Raw genomic sequence first — 20,809 nt, 5'->3', positions numbered from 1 at the left:
TACTTAAAGCAGCTGCCCCATTCCAGCCTCCCTTTCACCCTATCTCTGTCTCAATTAACCAAAAAAAGTAACAAAAATTGCACCAGTTACCCCCTTGTTTGCTTTAGTGCTACAGCCCCATGTCTGTTCTTTGTCTACATAGACTTCACAGATGGTTCACACAGTGTCTCAGGGTCCTGAACCTAAGTGGGAACTTTGGATGATGCTATTATGTTATTATTTATCATAGGAAATTACAGTTGGAAGGGACCTCAGGAGGCCATCTAGTCCAATCCCCTGCTCAAAGCAGGACCACCCCCAGCTACATCATCTCAGCCAAGGCTTTGTCTTAAAAACCTCCAAGAATGGAGAGTCCACCACCTCTCTGGATAACCTGTTCCAGTGCTTTACTACTCTCCTAGTGAGAAAGTTTTTTTTCTGATATCTAACCTCAACTTCCCTTGCTGCAATTTGAGATTGTTCCTCCTTGTTCTGCCATCTGCCACCGCTCAGAACAGTCCAGCTCCATCCTCTTTGGAACCACCCTTCAGGTAGTTGAAGGCTGCTACGCTCTTTACGTAGTTGTAGGCTGCCATTAAATCCCCTCTCAGTCTTCTCTTCCCCAGATTAAATAAGCTCCACTCCCTCAGCTTCATCTCCTAAATCACATTCCCCAGTCCCCAAACCATTTTGGTTGACCTCCATTGGACTCTCTCCAACTTGTCCGCATCCTTTCCGGTGCTGGGGTCCAAAACTGGACACAGGATTCCAGATGTGGCCTCACTAGTGCCATATAGAGGAGAAGAATCACTTTCCTTAATCTGCAGATAGAGCATAAAGGGCTTGGTAGCTATAATCATTAATATTAGTGCTCACATAGCAGTGTTCATCAACAGATCTCAAAGCATTTTCCAGCAGAGATCAGGGCCCTGTCATCTCATCTGATGTTCTTCATGCCAGAGTCCTATAAGTCATGTGGTCAAAGCAGGAAGGCAGACGCAAGGGATAATATAGTGCTGTGATGCTGCTTCTCTGTGTGCAGGGGATTTGTAAGGTGGAGAAACAAAACAATAGAGCCAGGCTTGCTTCAAAAAACCAGGAGGGTGGCTTTGAGAAAGATGCCACCCCTTGCCGTTCCCTTTCTTGCATGCATGTCTGAAAGGTGTGCAGTGGTGTGCAGTATCAGAAGGCTGCCACAGACAACTCTCTAGTGAAGGAGGCATTTGATCTTGTAGCACAGGAGAACCAGGGAATAGTGAAATCAAGGGCAGGCAATAATGGCTGAAGTTTCAAAGCTGAGAATGCCTCCGATCCTATGAACTCTTTTTTGTGGGGGGGTCAGGCGATGTCTGAGTTACATTTGGAGGAGACGTTGTCACTGTGGTTGTCAGCCATCCAAGGGCAAAGGTCATGCTTTGGGTCTTTGTCTTTCATGTTGCTTGCCTTCAGCAAGAGTTTAGCTACAGACCTGGAACTGTAATATCCCGGCTCTTCTGGACAAAGGCTGTATCTTTTATACTGGAGTTCAGTGTTATTCAATCCACCTACCATGCATCCCTGCTCAGGACAGGTGAGATATTCATGCTTTTGAACTGTGCTTGTGCCAGGCAGACACTGGGCTCTGTAAGTTGACCTGTGCCAGCTTCTGCAACTCATCCATCCTGTGCACAATCACTGACCAAATCATTGTTGACTGCTAAGTCAGCAATGATGTTCTCTCCTCCTTGAGGCACTGTTGCATAGTCAGAGTAGTTGCAGCCCAACTCCACTGTTCACCAGGACTGAGATTTGCAATATTTCTCCCTCCACAACCTGCCTGGCAACCTTCAACCTCCCTGGCTATTCAGTGCCCCTGGGTGGTAATCTCCAGTGCAAGGCTTCGTAGCATGGATGGCCTAATGGGTCTACTTCACTATTTGTTGCAGCTTGTATGAAAACTACGTTGTGGTTGAACATTGCTTGGTCTTGGCTGCAGCTCAGATGACAAAGAACATCTTTCTAGAGCTATGAAAATTGTTCCCACTCAAATGTGTTATCTAGAAACAGTCTTTTGCTGTTAGTGAACATAGTTGTAAAGAACTCCCATCGCCATCTGCCACTTGTTCGTGGAAGATTAGGTAACCTAAGAGTTGTTAGTCCTGTGTATTAACCTGCTGGAGTACTTAAAGACCACAGTAACTTGCACTCCATGTTTTCTTTGCATATAGATAGTCTTGCCCTCTCTACCATGTTGATTTGCCTTCAGCCAGTCAACCACATGCAGCTGGATCTTTATAAGCTAATGGTATTTATTCTGACTACTGGGAGAAATACATTTTCAGCACGTTCTTGTACCACCAAAAAGAATTACAAGGATTAAAAAGATGTATTAAACATATAAATAAAAGGCTCATTGTCAGCTGTTGCCAAATTGATATTGGACCAAGGGCACCAGTTCAAGTAAGCAGTTGCCAAAATGCAATGCAGGAGCCAAGAGTATTGAAAGAATCATTAAGAATTTAAAAACCCGAGATAAATCTTTTGTTGTGATGAACAGGCACCACAGAACATCTAATCGCTTCTGGGTGGCATTACTGAAATAACCCAACTCAATGAAAATGAAGAACATGAAAAAAATGGTATGACAATTATGGAAAAGCACTTTTCCCTGATGGTTCTTCATTAATCCTAAAAAGGAATAAAGATGTATTTAAGCCAAATTAAATTAAGTGGTGAGCACAAGTATCTACCCATTCTTGAACTTGGCGGTGAAAACACAACATTCTCAGCATTCGTTCTTGAAGTTATTTTAGAGTTTTCCAGCTGCTTCTCCCACACATGCACCCCCCTAATTTTGTATATGCTAATAAAGTGGAAAATTGCTCACTACTCTGAGAAAGAGATGCGATAGATGAGACATCTGGAGGAAGTGATGCAAGCAAGCGTCCTAGGAGAACACGCGACTGAGTACGATACGTAATTTTTTCATATAGCTTCATTCTCTCTACTCTGTTTTTCTATGTTGTAGGCTCTTTAAGGTAGGTCACGTGAAGAGTCTACAAGATGGAAGATTCAGGAAAGCAACCTTTACATCAAGTTTGACCCTGAAGTTTGATACCCTTGATATGAATAGATTCTGCATGGGTACAAGGGTGGGAAAGTACTGTTTAAATACCAGGTCTGCTGCATTGCCTGAAAAACGTGGAGCCCAGTTTATTTCTGGTAGATCATTATTGCCTTCAGTAGAATAACTTCAGTGTGACTTGGACATCTTTAAGGTTATGTGGGACCATTGTAATCATCTCATCTGACTTCCCACCACATAGTGAGTATGACCCAGTGAGTTTTAGCCATTGCAGCTTTAAGTTGTACTTGAGTTTCTTGTTCTTAGCTTGACCCAGCAAAACAATTAGGCACATGACTAATATTTCACGTGGAAATAGTCCCTTTACATCAGCAGGCCTGCCTGTATGAGTACAGTTGTTCATGTAACCTGTCATTATTAATAACTTCTACTCGGACCCAAACATCTGTACAGCCCCACCAGCTGTTCGTATCTGCTGTATTGTGTTTCTTTACAAGGTGATACAACAAGTTTCTTGTTATCTAGTGCTGGGAACATGCTTTCCCTATGTAAAACCTTTGCCTTGCAGATGGCCTTGTTTTCCACATAGCAATCATTAATTTAAAGTAATTGGGTTTAAAAAAAAAATTACAAACCTGTTTTTGTGGGGGGGTTGGTCTCCTTTTTTCCAGATTTCGGAAATATTGATCCACAAACTGAACCAAAACTTCGTCCAGTTTGAGTTGAAGCCAGGAGTTCGAATCCTTGTCCATGCTGCACACTTAACAGCAGGTCAGTATTCACCCCTTCAAAACCCTGTCCATTGTTTGGTAGTATAATCAGTTGTAGACTTCCTGATAGGAGGAATCAGTGGGATCAGCCGGCTATCAATCACACTTCCAGTACCCTAGAACTGCAATAAGCAATAACAGCTCAGCTGTTTCTGTAGATACCACCCAATTTATATGCACGCACCATAGAATTTGCTTACATTGCCATATTTTCTGACATACAACATGCCCCTAAATAAAATATGCACCTTCTTTTGGAAAGGCTAAATGAAAAAAAAAAAAAATATATATATATATATATATTTTTTCATTCAGCCTTTCCAAAAGGCTAAATGACACTCATGAAAAGATATCTATCTATCTATCTATCTTTTCATGAGTGTCTCTCCCAAGGAGGAAAGAGACGGTATTCATAGCCAGCTCGAGGGAGCCCTGCATGTACCATGTGCAGCTCTACTTCACTTCCCTCTGGTAGAGGCTTAAGCAGCAGAAACTGCTGCCCTATTTCCTTGATTATAATGCCCACCCCAACAGTGAAATTTAGGGGGAAAGGTGCTTGCTGCATGGGATAAAATATGGCATTGCAACTGCATTATTTATATTTGAAGCAGGTCCTCCATTGCACATGTAGTGCTAATGTCTGCTATTGATATGGACTTGCAGTCTAATCAGCAGTATATGAGGGGAGTGCTACCTGCATGTAGCTGGCACATCCATCAGTTGAGCAGATACATTTTATGTGGATGTGCCGGGCATAGCTAGCCCCTTGGCCAGTACAATCGCCTTGGATGTTCCTGGAATATTCATTGACTGAGTATTGCATTTTACATGGATGGACATGGTACATTCAACATGAGTTAGGTGTTGCAAAAGTTATCATATAACCAGGGCAGAGCACTATATTAGGCACATACTAGTCCTCTGAAATCAGTGGAAAATAGGAAAGGCTCAGCACCACTCACAGGACATTTAATATTCTATCAAGGCTTAAATGGACCCTGCCCATGCAGTTGGGCTTTCAATTATTCCACTGCACAGTCAGGAACCTTAGCTGAACTAATGTCAATTCACCACCACCAGGTATTTGGGCAGAGAGGTTAACCTTGAAATCTCTTTATTAGGTCCTATCTAACGTTTCTGGGAAAAGGGAGCCGTCGACTCCAGAATGAGAATGCAATTTGATTGCTGATCTGTCAACAGCAGGTTTCTCTTCTGGGCTATTCAACTTGCCCAGTTCATTGGCATCTAGGCAAGCAGCAACTCCAGCAAATGGTTTTGCAAGTCCATTATGGAGAGCTCTCTGCAGGACAAGTGAGCAGTGCTAAAGTGCCCATGAAGAGGAAGGACAAAGGGTTCTAGGGAAAGTGCAAAGTTCATCCCAGGTTTAAATATCAATAGGAACTTTATGTTTACAACTTTTTGTGTCTCCAAAGCAACAGTTGCTCATCACTTCCCCTTGAATATGACCTTGTATCTCCATTAACTAAAGAACAGATCATCCTCTGTCTGCTTTGAGAAACCCACCGCTTCTGAATGGAAACACTCCATAAATTCTTCATCTCTAAATGAGAAATTAATATGTTATTTTTCCCCTCCAAAATTCCTAGGCATTACATGTAATTTGATCTCTGTTAAAAAAAAAAAAAGGAAAAAAAAAGCAGGCTCCATGGATGCTTCAGGGCACTGCATAGTTTGGGTCTTAAGACTGGCTATTAGTAGGAACAAATATTAATAACCTGAGTGTTTAAACATTACGTTACCAAAGGACCCTGATTTTCACAATGTTAAAAGGCTACTTTTAAAGGCACCTCAGGTTTAGCCTCCAGGCCAATCTTTGCAAAAGGAAGGCATCCCAACATGTCTTTGTCTTGGCTTTATTCTGCCCCTGTTCACATCCAGTGTATAGTGAAACCAATGATAATGTTGTATGTGTAAGTATCAAGTAGAAAGGATTGCAGGGAATGTGTGAGAGTAAATTTAAAGGAAGGTCAGGTTCTAAACTTTAAGGCATTAGCTTTTAGTTATTAGGGACTCATTTCTTTCACTGGTCCTGAAAATTTTTGACATGTTTTCCAATGATAAATTATATGGGAGAAGCATAGAAAACAGAGCTAACAAAGGAACATTAGATATTCATCTCTGGGCCACAGAGGGGCTGTTGTTCCCCAGAGTATATATTAGACATCAATCAGAAACAAGACCTATTTCCAAACTTCCTTAAATACAAGGAGAATCTAAGGTTTGCAACGCGCACTGAATGTTTCCCAGATTCTAGCAAAGAAACTCTTTCAGGTTGTTAAAAATGTAGATGTTTTCCATAATCCAGGAACTGACACTTCCCATCCATATTGAAAACAGTGGGCGTGCCTACACGTTACCATGTAGTGATATTGCTATGGTGCCGTGCCATACGTGTGTGCTGCGCACAGGTACATTTCCCAGCAATGCCCCCGTAGCGGCACACGAAACTGTGGGAGATGGCTGCTACAGCGATGTAGTGGCAATCACGTGTAGACACACGTGATTGCTACGTCACTGTAGGGTGACATGTAGATGCACCCGGAGTCTAGAAACAGAAATTACACATAAATCAATATAAGTGATTGGAAACCAGTTTCAAATCTGTAACACAACAGAAGTTCAGTGCACATGAACTACTTTCAAAATGGCGAAAACTGGTTTAAGATAAGCCTGGGTGGATAAGACTTCATGGATTTAGGTTAAATCAGTATATTGAAATTCTGCCCCAGATCCCCTCTAGATTCAAGTTAACTCACAGTCCCCCGGCATCCCAGGATGCTTTGCAGCTTTCCTATGAACCTCGCATCTTACAGTGGTGGGCTAGGCTGGGCCGAAGCTGTTTACTCCAGCCAAGCAGGGAGATGTGCTCTAGCTCCCCCCAGCTTCTGGCTTAGGTCACTGCAGGCATGTGGCTGCATTTCCAGAATCAAAAGTGAATGTCTGTTCACTTGCTTATCGGTTCCATCTGCACAGCTTAGGCTAACCTGCAAAGATTGAATCGATTCAGCCTCAGGCTTTTGACTGTCTGTATTTAGCCTGTGGGACGAAAACACAAGTAATTTTGGTCAGCTTTTCTTTCCTGGATGAATATCTAGAACACTGGAATCTTCCCAACAAAAGAATGAAAATGGAGAAAAATGGGGCTGGAAGGGACCCCTGGAGGTCCAACCCCTGGCTTGAGGTAGGATCATCCCCATCCATCTATCCCATACAAGTCCTTGTCTAACTTAGTCCTAAAACTACACAATCAATGCTGTCACCAAACTACAAGGCATATTGGCCCAAGACACTAAATGTAGCTTAACTTATTAAGCAACGGAGGGAGGGAAGCCATCAGTGTTTTGCTGCTGCAAAGGTTATTAGCATGTACTCAAAAGCTCCAAGGAAGAGGACCATGTCCCCTGCTACAGAGGAAGGCAAAACCTCCAATAAGCCATACCAGTCTGACCACGGGGTAAAATTCCTTCCTGATCCCAAATCTCCAGTCATTCCCACTTATGACTTCAGTGAGGTCTGAATACTTGCAGCTGCAAGGAAAAAGCATTGCTCTGCAAACCTACCTCAGCAGTACAATACCTACCCTGCCCTCTGCAGTACAATAGATAGTTATTTGCAGTACATTAAGCCATCTGAAAGTCAGCTGTGACGGGGGAGGGCATGTGTGCGTGTGTGTGTGTGTATGTTTGTGTGTGTATACATGCACACAACTTGGATTGCTTTTGCTGGTGCTGGAAGCAAAACGTGGTGTTATCCAAACTAACTCTGCATATTGAAGTACATTTGCCCATTCATTGCTACAGAGTGCGTGCTCTCATGCACATGAAGAATGACAGGTAGAGGACTCAGCACTTTTGCAGCTCTGTCTCTCTTGTTTAGGCCTTAACTGGGGAAGGATTAATTTATGGTAATTCTGGACAACAGATTGCAGCCCATCCATCACATTCATTGCCGCTTCTCTGCAAAGCAAACAAACCAACAAGAACCCACTAGCATAAGGGAAAGTAAAATACGCCAATATTCTGTACTGGGCCGTTAAAGAGCTGTTTATTACCAGACTCCAACCACAGCATTATAACCAGAACACTGAGTAATGCTGAGCCTGAAGTAGTCAGTAAGATACTTTGTCATCACAGAGAGGCACAAAGGCATGAATACAGAAATGTGCGGCCTTCAAGTATTATCTAATAATGATGCTAATCCTGCGGGAGAGGAACTTCGGTAAAACTGGAACATCACTGTGAAGGTTTCCATGTATTCTTATTTGGCTGGCACTCCAAACTCAGATTGCTCCACATCTGCCTAGCTGCATATGATTGCTCTGCGCCTGTGTGTGAGTTGTGTCTGGGAAGACATGCAGATAAGTGTGTGTGCATGCGTGTGTCCGCTCATACATGTGTTTTGTGCACATGTGTGTGAATAACAAATGCTCTGCAGTGTGTGTGTGTGTGTATGTGTTGGCTCTCAGCGTGCAAATTTTCTGTGCAGAAGCAAGCCCCTCAAGCATGTGTGTACATGTGTGTGTTTTGTGCATACTACTACTCTATATCCTGTGCTCCTGTGACCATGATCTGTTTTGTACCAGAGTATATACAACAGTGTGTTTGCAGAAATGGTCATGTCTGCTCTGTGAGTGCACCTCTCTGTAACCCTCATGTGTCTGTGGTGTGTGCACCTGGGTATGGTGTCTGTGTCCCTATTTGTACTTAACTTACCTTTTTTTTGGGGGGGTGCCATTGTGTCACTGTCAGGATATATCATGTTGCCTTATATGGCTCCCCTGCATGTGGTATTGTGAAGAGCCATACGAGGGTTCACGGGGGATTGCGCAGAAGTTTTACAAACATCTTGCAATGACAGCCTTCTCTCCCATCCAAAAAGCACAAGATAAGGAACAGGGGTGGTCGATACTGGAGAACGAGGTTGCGAATGGCAGAAAAGGGGGAAATGTCCCATACTCCCCATGTCAGGATTTTCAAAGCAAAGGGTATTAAAAGAAACACTGTGAAGATATGAAGGCAGTGTCAAAGGGGGAGAGGGAGGCTTCATGAGAGTAAGGGACACAACTGAGCAACGCACCTGAGCCTATAACATCACATTAACACACATTTGGCTTCAGTCACTCTGGCTTTGACAGAAAGCAGTTAAAATCTCTCTAACTAGGTACCCAGACATCCAGTAAAACTTTAAATGAATTAATAAAGTTGCCCTCTATCTGAAAGTTGAACAGAAGCTTAAAGGAGACTGTAGGAATAGTTATGGGCATTTATAGACGTGCTCTGGGAGGTGGAAAGGGGGTGCTTTAATTGCAGCGGCTCCAAGAACTGCTCTAATTAAAGCACCTGAAACATCACATGTATCAGCGTCCCCATGCTAAAAAACGGTGGCGAGGGCTCTCATCGAATGAGCTTTAGTTAAAGCACCCCTGCCATCATATTTCAGTGTGGGGAAGCCGATACACATGACGCTGGAGTCTGCTGGAGAACGGCAATTACCACGATTAATCGAGTCTGCTCTGTCACATTGTAATTATGATGCATCAGAGCAGCCCCTCTGCACGTGTAGAGGTGCAATGAGCACTGCAGGTTGCCTGCCTCCTGAATAGAGGTTTCCCACCCCTTGGACAGCCTGGGGATGTGCATCCCCAGGTTTTAGACCATGAAAGGATGGTCACGGCACCGTTGCGGACGAGTGGTCATGAGGGTGGATGCTCTAAAGTTCTCCTCCTCTCTCATAGCTCCTCTGGTGGACCTCACTCCCAGTCACAGTGGTTCGGCCATGCTGATGCTGCTCTCCGTGGTGTTTGTGGGCCTAGCCGTGTTTGTCATTTACAAGTTCAAAAGGTACGGCCTACCCCTCCCTCCCCTTCCCCTCACCTTCTCCCCATTGTCATCTTGGACTCTGGTCGAAGAAGCGTAATTGCACCGCGGTCTGTAGCGCTCACGGCAATGACAGTTTCTGTTAATGTTTTAGGAAGATCCCGGGCATTAATGTTTATGCACAGATGCAGAATGAGAAAGATCAAGAGATGGTCAGTCCAGTCAGTCCAAGGGAAAGCATGCCTAATGTCCCTCAAAATGGACTGATGAGCCCAGAGCAACTAGTAGCTGAGAAGCTGGATACCCAGGCCATAGGTAAATAACCTCCAGCGGCCAACAGCTGGTCAGCTTCTAATTGGCGAAACCTTTCCCTTCCTCTCCAAGAGCACTCCCTTTTCTGCTGCTTTTTTAACTCCTCTGAAAGACACCGAGCTAACTGCTTCTCCTCCCCCACCTACTCAGGATGAAAGAGAAATTAAGTGCCTGAGTCCTCTCCCTCCCCATCCCACCCCTCTGTGTAGCTTTTCCATGCAGAGCTCTCTCCTTTTGAGGGCTCTGTAATCTCGTCGTCATTCACTTGTGCTGCCAGGGAGGACGTTATCTAGTTTCTGGGTAATTGTGGGGTTAAGGACTAGATCAGAGCACTTAAGGCAAGAGGGCCCAGCTCCTATTTCTGGTCTGTGGGGACAGGAGGGAGACTTGGTAAGTAAAACCTGAAAGCTCAGGCTTTGGGGATCTTGCCTTATACGACTCCTCTGCGTGCGGTATTGTGAAGAGCCATATGAGGGTTCACTGAGTAGTTTCACAAACACCTTGCAACAAGAGCCTTGTCTCCCATCCAAAAGGTACAAGATAAGGAACAGGGGTGGTAGATACTGGAGGACAAGGTTGCGAATGGCAGAAAAGGGGGACATGTATTGGGGCATCAAGCTGCTTCAAATGGCAGGGCAACGCATGAAAACACGATAGCTAACCCCCGGGGACCAGTGAGAAATATGGACCTCTGTGTTAGACTGCATGGTTAGCCATCAAGCTGACTTCTGTCAGAGGAAGAACCAGCAGTGGTTGCAGACTGGTGAGACTGGAAATGCAGCGCCAGGGTTTAGTTAGCACCATAATAAAGAGATTGCCAATGATACAAATCACTCTCATTTACTCTGGTGCAGTCCCCATTAACCTCACTTCAGTAACACTGGGGTAACTGGGATAGAAGAGCGAGGCTAGAAAGCAGAAACGATGGAAAATGCCACCTTTGTTTCACAGGCAGACAAGGTTCTTTGGGTGAATCTGATACCTTTTATGAAACCAACTTAAATAGTTGGAACACATTTTTTAGCAAGCTTTCGGGTTTAAAAACCCTTCATCAGGCTGAGGAAGTCCCTGCAGTTGTTTCATGGCACAAAGAGAGGATCAAAAAGATTCAAGTGCACGTTGAAGTATTTTGCTAAACTGGGGAGCCTGTATGGGTGCAGGGGGAAGTTAAATTCAGTGTTTCCCTTTATTTGTGAGGCTGGTGATTTCCACCAAAGGAGGCTGCCATGTACCTTCTGTGCATGGCCATTTAGATGAGGCGTCTCAAGTGTCAGCCCTGCACCCATTCGAGTAGCGTTCAGCCACGTGACGGGTGTCCCACCAAGGACGTCCAAGAGGTTTGCACAAGTAAGGACTGACCCATAGGAGTAAGGATGGGGACTAATTTTAGAGCAATATAACATTTTTTTGTTGCATTGGCAGGAGCACAGATAAATCGCCCTTTTAAACAAAAAGAAACCAAGTTGCTTGCCTTGCCCTGCTCTGCTGGCCTAAAGCGGGCATAAAGCTGTTTTAAGGCACCCGCTAAGGAGTTCCTAGGAGGAGAATCCTTCATTATGGAGGAGCATTGGCATGGGCTACCCTAGAGAGAGTAAGGGAGGAGGTAAACTAAAGGAAGGAGGGGACAAGTTCAAAGTGCAGCGTGCTAAGATTTTGGCCAAGAAAGCAGTTTCAAAGCTGTCACCTGCCAGAAGAAGACAGAACTGCCCTGAGGCAGCTAAACTTAGGCTGGAGGCCATTTTCATCCCTGGAAGGCCCTAACAGCAGAAAGCCAACTAAATATACCACCTTTCTGTGGGTCATCTGAGCCTACCTCAGCTGCTCTGGGGGACGCAGCCCAACTTTATTCAGTTTGGCTACAGAAGCTCTTGTTTTGACATAGACGTCCAAATTTTGCAACGGTTCTTCCCCAGCTCGATCTGCTGCATTATCCCTGCACCATATGTCTCATGCATTGTCCTGATACAGGCATTGCAGACCCTCCTTGAAGTCACTAGGGTTGCAGAGTGCATGCACATGAGGGAGGAGCAGGTCACGGTGGGGAAGAAGCAACCCTTTAATTACCCAGTGCCAAAAAATGGAAGCATTTTCAAGGGGGTGAGTAAGGAAACCAAATATTTGAGAAAGTGCAATGATCTAGAGGTGGATGTTGGGGTATGCAAAGCCCAGAGGCTTATACTAGACATGGACAGTAAACCTCTCCAGGATTAGGCGTTTTTTCTGATGAGTTGTCTTTCTTGTGGGGAAAAGAAGGCAACGTAGGTAATTGGGTCTTTCTCTTGCTTGTGTTTTATTTTCAAATATACACTTGCTTTCACAAACGAAGAGTATCATCCAATCTTTCTGCCCTGCAAGACTCCACGTGAACATCACTGGGTTCATTCTCTTCTCTTCCTTACCTCTGGTTGCACAAAGCCGAGCGTCTCCATGCTGCATTTGAGCAGCAGGTCCCGACTTTTGCAGAGGCAGATCTTACAGCGGGTTGTCATGTCTCCAATACCTTTTCAGTTCAAATGCCACTAAATGAGTCAGGACTTGCTCATAAGGGCACGGCTTCCTTCCCACCCCTGCCTTCCCTGCTCTGCCTCTCTTGTCTTTGACGTGGGTGAATCCTTTTCGTTCGGAAAAGAAAAAGACAGCCTTCTAAGTGGCAAGAGAAAGTTTTGGAGAAGAACGTGTCAATCTGGAACGAATTGAATGCAAAAAAATAAAATAAAGCAAACAATTGTGATACCTTCAAACATTTCATTTGTGAGTAACGCTGTGTTGTTTAACTCTTGCTTTTGTTTTGTTTTGCCACAGGAAGTATTTCCATAGCTGCTGAGACTCAAAGCACAAAAGAAATCCCTACCTATGTAAATGTTTGAATTGAGGACGCCAGTATAAATATATATATATACATATATATATATATATAAAAAAAAGGAAAACTCACCGCATTTGGACTTTTTAATTCTTCAGACAAAGGGTTTTTAGCTTTAATCCTGTGCATGTGGACATTATACTGAGACCATATTTGGAACTGCATTGTACAGGTGCTCTATTTTAACGGGGGAAGAAATTAAATCACAATTCCCTTCTTGTACCCCGTTCCCTTCTCCCCTCCAAACTTCTTTGTTTTTCTGATGTCTCTTATTTGTAGAAGATTCATGAAGATATATGCCAAGAATATGCATGGGGTCTTTTTAGGGGTCGGGGGGGGGTTAAGGGTTCTTGGCTTTAGATTCAATTACTCTTTTAGCACTTCAGTCTGCGGGTAGATTAGCAACCCCAGCCAACTTTCCTAAGACACACGAGAACATACATGGGAGTCTAAAGACACCACGGTGCTTCTGGGTTGGTTTGTTTTAATGGCTTTGTTTGGCCTTTCACTTTTCTCGTCCTCCTTCCTCGGTCTGGAACTGCTCGCTGCAGCTTATAATGAAGCTAGATATTGATATCCTAAGTGGCAAAGCCAAGTTCTTTCGGAGAGGACTGTTCAGCCTACTTGCATAGGTAGGGAGCTGCTGGGGGGCAAACACCCAGAATCCTCTTCAGGCTGACAGCCTGATCTTTCTCCTAGGCTTTGGCTTGACCAGGTATGTGTCATAGGCCAGGTGCTGTGGCTACCCTGGGATTTTAAAAGCGTTTAACTAAGATGTATTCAGGAGGTAGCATCGCACTATCCCTCTTGGTCTAGACAAAGATGAACAAGGCACTCAGATGACTCGCCCTCCGGCTGATCTCAGCCATGTTTCAGTTGCTCAAAGGTCTCTGCAGGAGGTGATCAAACTGAGGTTTGCCACCATCCAGAGCCTCACGGTAAAATATCGGTGGAGAGAGCCCGGTGTGTCTCCTTGTGGGCCCAGCATTGGCGACTATGCCCTCTTACACCCAGATAGTGTACTGTGTTCATGAGGTGACGCAGGGATAGACAAAAGCAGGACCTGACCCTAGATAGCTTCTACCACTGAGCCAGAGTAGTGACCTAGACTCCCACCCTACTGCCCTGACCACCCTGACCAGATCGGTGAATGGCCTACGATGCAACCAGTAGATGTCTGGCCTCTGGTTAGCCAGTAGCAAACAGCTATTACGCTGAACAACAGGCATAGTTCATTCTTATTTGTCCCAGCTGCCCTGCATCCAGGAGGTGCAATTACAGTAGGGCCCAGTTGGGGTAATGAGAGCGATGACGCTGCAGAAACTTGGGCTGTACAAGCCCACGCGGGACTCGGAAAATTTAGTGTAGCCCATGCCATGCGTCTTTGCTGCTGTCAGGATCCACACCAGCTAGATTGAAGCTAGGGTGGGTATTGCTTACCCATGCTGATTGCAATGCAGACATGTCCTTCATTTCCTAGCAAGGGGATAATTTTTGGAAGATACCCCAACAATCAGGGCTGCCATCCAAGCGAGCATGACCAGACCCTGTCTGTATTCATTCTACTTTCCTAGTAACAGGATTTTGCCTGAAAGGCATTGCACATAGCACCACGAGGGAAAGGCATTCAGAGCGCTCAACTAAGTTGGAATTACAAGCTGGAGGCAGCTTGAATTTCTTGATGAAAAATCAGGATTTGGCCCTATTTTCTAAGAAAAGGTGACGTCAAAAGGGAGAATGTCAGTCTTCCTCCAATCGATGGCTCAGTGCCTCACAGATTTCTCTGTCCTTTATCCTAATCTTTCTGGAGACACGTGATAGCAATTGTGGAATCACGGGATGGGAAGGAGCCTCAAGGGGCATCTAGCCCAGCCCCCTGCACAGATGTAGGATGCACTAGTCCGCACCCATCTCCTTCAAAACATCCAATGGTGGAGAGCCCACAAAATATCCTTTTATCACAAGAGCTTGCATGGCTTTGCTGTTGTGTTTGCAATTACAGTTTTAAGAAAGATGGGAAGGTTCTGGCAGTGCCTGTACAGTATTCCCCACTGAAGTCCAATGTTAGCCAACTTATTTTTATAGTGAGCCAATTAAAATAAAATAAAATAAAATAAAAAAGTTTTCTTATAGTATTCGAACTACTGCTAATTTTAAAATGACTTTTTGATGTACTTTTCTTTTCTTGGTTAAAGACAACGTAGCGTAAGGTATAATTGCTATTGTTTATTGCTTTTACAGTCATATTTATTAAACGGATTATGTCTCTAAAGGAATTTGCGTGCGTGTGTTTGTTGCGCATTGAGCTCACAGTCCCCGATTATGCTCACAGGCTCAGAAGGATTAAAATTAATGAGAAGGTGAGACACAAGAAGATCATCAGGTGAGATTTTGGCAAGCACAAGGGAGGGAGGTGTTTAACTTAGATACTTTTAAAACTGCTGCCCAACATGAGAAACCACTTCTTTGCTCTTAGCACAATTATCCATTAGTGTCAAAACACTTGAAAATATGAAGAAAGTTCCATTCCCCCCTTCATTCGGTCAGGGAGGAATAGGGGTGATGCCCCTGAGGTCTCCAAGCAGGCCAGTTAAGGAAATGTGAATAGATTTACTTCATCCCAACCCAATAAGCTATGCCACATGTTCCTTGCAACACTTGCCTTGTTACATGTTGACTTGAAACTTGAAAATTGTTGGAAAGTTGTGGGGTATTAAAAGTTAGTACGTGTTAGAAGATAACCCTCTCTTGAAAGGGAATGACTTTTTTATGACATGATGGCATTTAACACCTGTTAAGCTGCTTGAATGTACATCTGCTCATATTTCACTGCACTTCCTGGCTAGAGACAGAAATTACATATAAACCGGTATAAGTGATCAGAAACCAGTTCAAATCTTTAACACAACAGACGTTCAGTGTGCATAAACCACTCTCAAAATGGCTGAAACTGGTTTAAGGTAAACCTGGATGGATGTCGTATCAGACTTAACTGATTTAGGTTAAATAGGTTTATTGACCTTCTGTCTGAGATCCCCTCCAGATTCAAATTAACTCACAGTCCCAGGATGCTTTGCACCTCCCCCGCAAAGCTCCCCTCTCAGGGTGGGTGGGCTAGCCTTGGCCCAAGCTGTCTGCTCCAGCTGAGTAGGGAGGTGTGCAGACACGTGGCTGCATTTCTGGAATCAAAAGTGAAAGTCTGTTCGCTTGCTTATTGGTTCAATCTACACAGCTTAGAAAAAACTTTTCTACATTGAATCAATTCAGCCTTAGGGCTTTTGCCCATCTGTACTTGGCCACTAAGCATTAAGTTGAACATGTGACACCACCCTAAGGCTGTGACATGTTTTGCCTTTACAGTTTTCTTTAAAATACTAATATCTTACAATAGGTGTAGCTCAAAGTACTTTCTGATTATTAATTGATTAAGACTTGTGGCATGCCTGAAAGTTCATGTATTTCCAATTAGCCACATGTTATGTGTGAAGAAATGGAGGCACAGAAGGGTTAAGGCGACTAGCCAGATCACATACAAGTCTATGGCTAACTGAGAAGAGAAGCCAGATCTCCTACTGACCTACAACCTAACCAGCAGATGTCCGGCCTCTGATGGACAGTAGATGCCCTGCCTTTTATAGTGTCTCTGGAGCGGAGCATGACAGCTGCTGAATAGTTCAGCAACACAAAACAGAAGCTCAGTCCAGAATCTGCTGGAACCAGGTCAAGCATAAACAGCTCAAGCCATCCCATGCTATACATACAGCCAGGGTTAGACTCCCTAGAGTTCAGAGTTGGAGGATTGGTTCAACTACACCTAATATATTTGTTTCAGGAAGCATTTATCCTTAAAAAAAAAAAGAGGCTGGTTTTGTGGTAAGTCTTTGACCTGTGACTCTGAAGCTCTGAGTTCAATTCCTGACTGTGTTGCAACAAAGGCACCTGAGCCCATGAGCTCAAAAGGTAGGTGCATGGCTCACAACTTGCAAAAATTTAAGGATTCCCATTTGAAATCCCATTTTCAAAAGTCTCTTAGGTCCCTAAATCATGATTGAAAAGTTGGCTTTGGACATGGGTGGATTCAGGAATCCAAAATGGGGCAGCAGGAGATGTTGGCAGTGCCGTTGGGGTGGCTGCACCATGGCAGCAGGTGCCATGGATGTTTTGCAGTCCCCAAAGCAGGTAAGACTCCTTCCTCAGCACCCCTCCTCTGCAGTAGGCATCTCCTCTCTTACTCCCTTCTCCACCTCTTCAGCAGGGGGACAGGAGATTGCCCCTGGGTGTAAGAAAGGGGGACCTGCTGCTGCCACCACTGTCCCAGCTCACCTGCGGGTGGGAGGGGGTCCCAGGGCCTTCAATAAGCAGTGACAGGTGGGTCGCCCCTTCCATCATCTGCTCCCAGACTAGCGGGGGCATCCAAGGGGTGGGCAGGGAGCAGAAGTGCTGCTGCCATTGCCATCTCCAGCTGACCCGGGGGCAGGGGAAGCCCCAAGACCACTACTGAACTGCTCCAACTTGGGGCTGCACAAAGGGCTGGGTCCCTGCTCCCTCCCCTTCCACCATCATTGCACTTCCCCCACTAGCCCGAGGGCTGCAGCTGTGGCAGGCAGCTCTGCAGAGGGCCAGGCAGGGCTGGGGACAGTAGCATCAATGAACAATCCCCCACTTCCAGGTACTCCTCCTCCCTGCCCACTCCCTGGGTGTCCCCAACGTCCAGGAGCAGACCCTGGGGTGGGGGATCACCCACTGAGGCTGCCATCTGCAGCCCCTAGCTAGAGCAGGGCAGGAGTGGTCCTGGGGCTTCCCCTACCTCAGGTCATCTGGGGACAGCAGCGGCTGCAAGACAGTCCCCCCTTCTTTACCTGCTCCCCTTCTGGTCCCCTGGGTGTCCCACTCCAACCTGGGGCTCCAGCCTTGCCTTAGACACCACAGGGGACCAGGCATGCAGGGCCTTGGAGAAATGGAGCTGCTGGCACATGACTTTCACCATGGAAAGGTTGGAGGCGCAACCACACTACTGCACCCCCGGGAGCTGCCCCACCCTGGAAAACGGAGGCTCAGCTCCCAGCCTGGAAAATAGAGAAAAAATGGCTTTGTTTGTTAGTTAAGTTGTTACCTACTTGGGGCAGGAACTGTGCCTTGCCCTGTGTGAGTGCAGTGCCTAGTAACACGAAGAGAGTAACATGAGGGACTGCCCCGGTATAAAAAAGGAAGCATGGAAAGCTTTAATATTGCAGCATTGAAAACACGTAGAGCTAAGCTACTTCCTCTAGGTCTCATATTCAGTCTCATGAACAGCCACAGATAACTGCAACAGAAGAGAAAAGCAAAACCTAAAGTGCTATGTATGGGGCTTCTCTCTTAGGCTAATGACTTGGTACACGGCAACATTGTGATCTTTCCAAGCAGGAAACAACTTGACTTCAGTATTTTTTTTCCTCTGGGTATTAAGGTAGGATTTGAAACAATGCTCTAGTCTCAATGTATCTGTTCGGCTGCAAGTATTATTTATGCACATGCTTTATTATTCTGTTTCATCGGCAAAGGCAGGGACAGCATCTCATTAGCAGAAGAAAGAGAAACATTTCTTTTTATATATCTGCAGCCCTGGCTGGTGTTTTAAACACCCAGTGCATCAAGAGATGCTAATGACTGTGAGGTAATATTCCACGCGATCAATTAAGGACAACAGGGCAAAGGTAAAATACGAATCTTTTGTTATATGTTATTGGGTAGCAAAGATAAATCGGCCATCAGAAATTATATGCAGAATTCCTAGAGTGTTAAGGGGGAAAAAAGACAGATTTATTTGGATGCACTAGGAGTTCATACCCTGTTTCCTCAAAGCGGTTGATCAAGTCTGAAAAAGAGAAGACCGAAGGGGATTGAATAGCAGCCTTCAATTCCCTGCAGCGGGGTTACAAAGAGGATGGAGCTGGACTGTTCTCAGTGGGGGCAGATACAGGACAAGGAGCAATGGGCTCAGGTTGCAGCAAGGGAAGTTTAGGTTAGATATTAGGAAGCACTCTCACCAGGAGGGTAGTAAAGCACTGGAACAGGTTAGCCAGAAACATGGTGAACTCTCCATCCTTGGAGGTGTTTAAGACTGGCTAGACAAAGCCTGGGCTGGGATGATGTAGTTGGGGCTGGTCCCGCTTGGAGCAGGGGGTTGGACTAGATGCGACCTCCTGAGGTCCCTTCTACCCTGAATTTTCTACAATTCTCTTATTCTAAGTGTGTAAGATCATTCCTTGCCAGCCAAGTGTTTAAAGGTAGGTAGGTGTATAAGGTGCGTGGCAGAGTTTCTAGAGATAGTAGAACTAGCTCTGTCCAGGCAAGCTCCAATAACGGAAGCAACTGGGCTGCGGTAGCCTGGCAGGTTTCCCAAGCAAATCAGCTCTGCTGAGCAGCCAGACTGATTAAAGAGGGTGCAACTCAGCACTAACACAGCGATACCGCTCCTGGTCCCAGAGCTAGGCTATTGAGCGTTGTGCTGGGGGACCTCTGAACAGCCCGGTGTAGTGCTATGTGGACATGCCCCACGGTCAATGAGATTTAGGTACATGCTTAAAATTAATCTGAACTCTGCTCTGAACTTCCTTTGATTTTGCAGGGAATAAGGAGCCAAAATAATTGTGAGGGGCTGGGCCCAGATGATTGGCTGAATGGGGATGAATGACTTGATTAAAGTCTCTAGTGAGCCAATGTACCCGTGCCTGCCCTAGATCCCTGCTCATCTGAACGGTATGGGCGAATCAAGACCACTTAGCTGTACCTCTCCCTGCCTATCCTACAAATACTGAATGCTCTCGTGCCCGCCATATATGATAATATCATCGTATATCATAAGCATCATCACCATGTTAGGGGCAAGAAAGCAGATCCAGATCTGATGAAGTGACTCGGCCCCATCTGCATTAAAACCAGGCTGACGATTTGAAGGTCCAGAGTCTCAACCTTCCTTCCTATTCTTTGCTGCCCTTGAATGAGTAAGACACCATCATTGGAAAGCCAGTATCATGGGGGAAAAAAAACCCTTGCCCACGTTTTAGATTTTCAAGACACAAGGGAGGGCTGCAGAAGATGTAATAAAGGCTACCGCTTCGTGCAGCCGGGGCGTTCTCCAAGAAGGATTGCTTGCCCAAAGCTTCCACCATTAGCAACTCCTGCCAGGTTGCAGTGCCCTCCCCTCCCAGGGATGCACAGATCGATTTGGCAGATGAGTCTGCGGAGAAGAACTGTCTGCATATCCCCCTGTAGCGCTGTGCTCCGAGTAGTTAGCCCACAGATGTCCCAAGTGAAGTTTGGTCTAAAACTCAGGCGCTAAATATGCACCTTAATGAGTCTGTAACAAAAGTGTTTGGGATAGTGTCAGCCCTCCCCATCGGTGACAAAGGTTTCATCATCAGTAGTCAGGTTGTTATTTAATTAGAATAGCATATAAACACCCTACACAAGCTTGTTATTGTGCAAGTCACAGTCCAGATTTGGATTCAGAGACAGTTCCTGCCCTAGAGCTTACCATGTAAATGCACAAGGAATGAAAAAGCAGAATGGTAGGCGATATGTGTGGGGGGAGTGGAGAGACACGGCAGGCTTTGCCAACATCAGAGGCAGGAGGTGAGACTGCACAATGCTGCTACAGCATCACGACAAGAGACAGCCCTCGCTCCGACGCCCCAGGCAGAGGCATTTGCTCCACAGGGTGGCATCTGCTGCAGTTCTGCTGCGCTCGCTGCGGGTGCTCCAACAGCCCCTGCGCGTGTGACACAGCATCTCATTGCTCGTGTTATTTTTGATCGTGTCCCCATGGGTAGCCAGAGGTTAGAGCTGTGAAATGCAAATGGGGCTAACGGCCCTCTCAATGCTTTTTGCTACCTGCATAAAGGTTAATAATGTAGACGGCACATCCATATATAATGGCGTTTAAGGCACCGTGGGAGAACGTTTTAGATTATGAAATTGGCATTAAAAGGAGCTTTGTCTT

At 45.4% G+C, this 20,809-nt stretch overlaps 1 protein-coding gene across 1 annotated transcript in view; it reads left to right on the top strand.

Annotated features, from left to right (window-relative positions):
- Positions 1-12,843, top strand: part of LOC102387945 (VPS10 domain-containing receptor SorCS1) — a 292,562-nt gene extending 279,719 nt beyond the window's left edge. Inside the window, exons 24-27 of the mRNA XM_006027558.2 lie at positions 3,715-3,814; positions 9,569-9,674; positions 9,805-9,965; positions 12,765-12,843. Of these exons, the coding sequence (XP_006027620.1) occupies positions 3,715-3,814; positions 9,569-9,674; positions 9,805-9,965; positions 12,765-12,829 (432 nt within the window). The 3' untranslated portion in view covers positions 12,830-12,843. The remainder of the gene's footprint in view (positions 1-3,714; positions 3,815-9,568; positions 9,675-9,804; positions 9,966-12,764) is intronic.
- The last annotated feature ends 7,966 nt before the right edge of the window (positions 12,844-20,809 follow it).

Source organism: Alligator sinensis, unplaced genomic scaffold (assembly GCF_000455745.1).
Source record: "Alligator sinensis unplaced genomic scaffold, ASM45574v1 scaffold559_1, whole genome shotgun sequence".
Classification (NCBI taxonomy): domain Eukaryota; kingdom Metazoa; phylum Chordata; order Crocodylia; family Alligatoridae; genus Alligator; species Alligator sinensis.
This window is presented reverse-complemented; position numbering and strand designations above follow the sequence as displayed.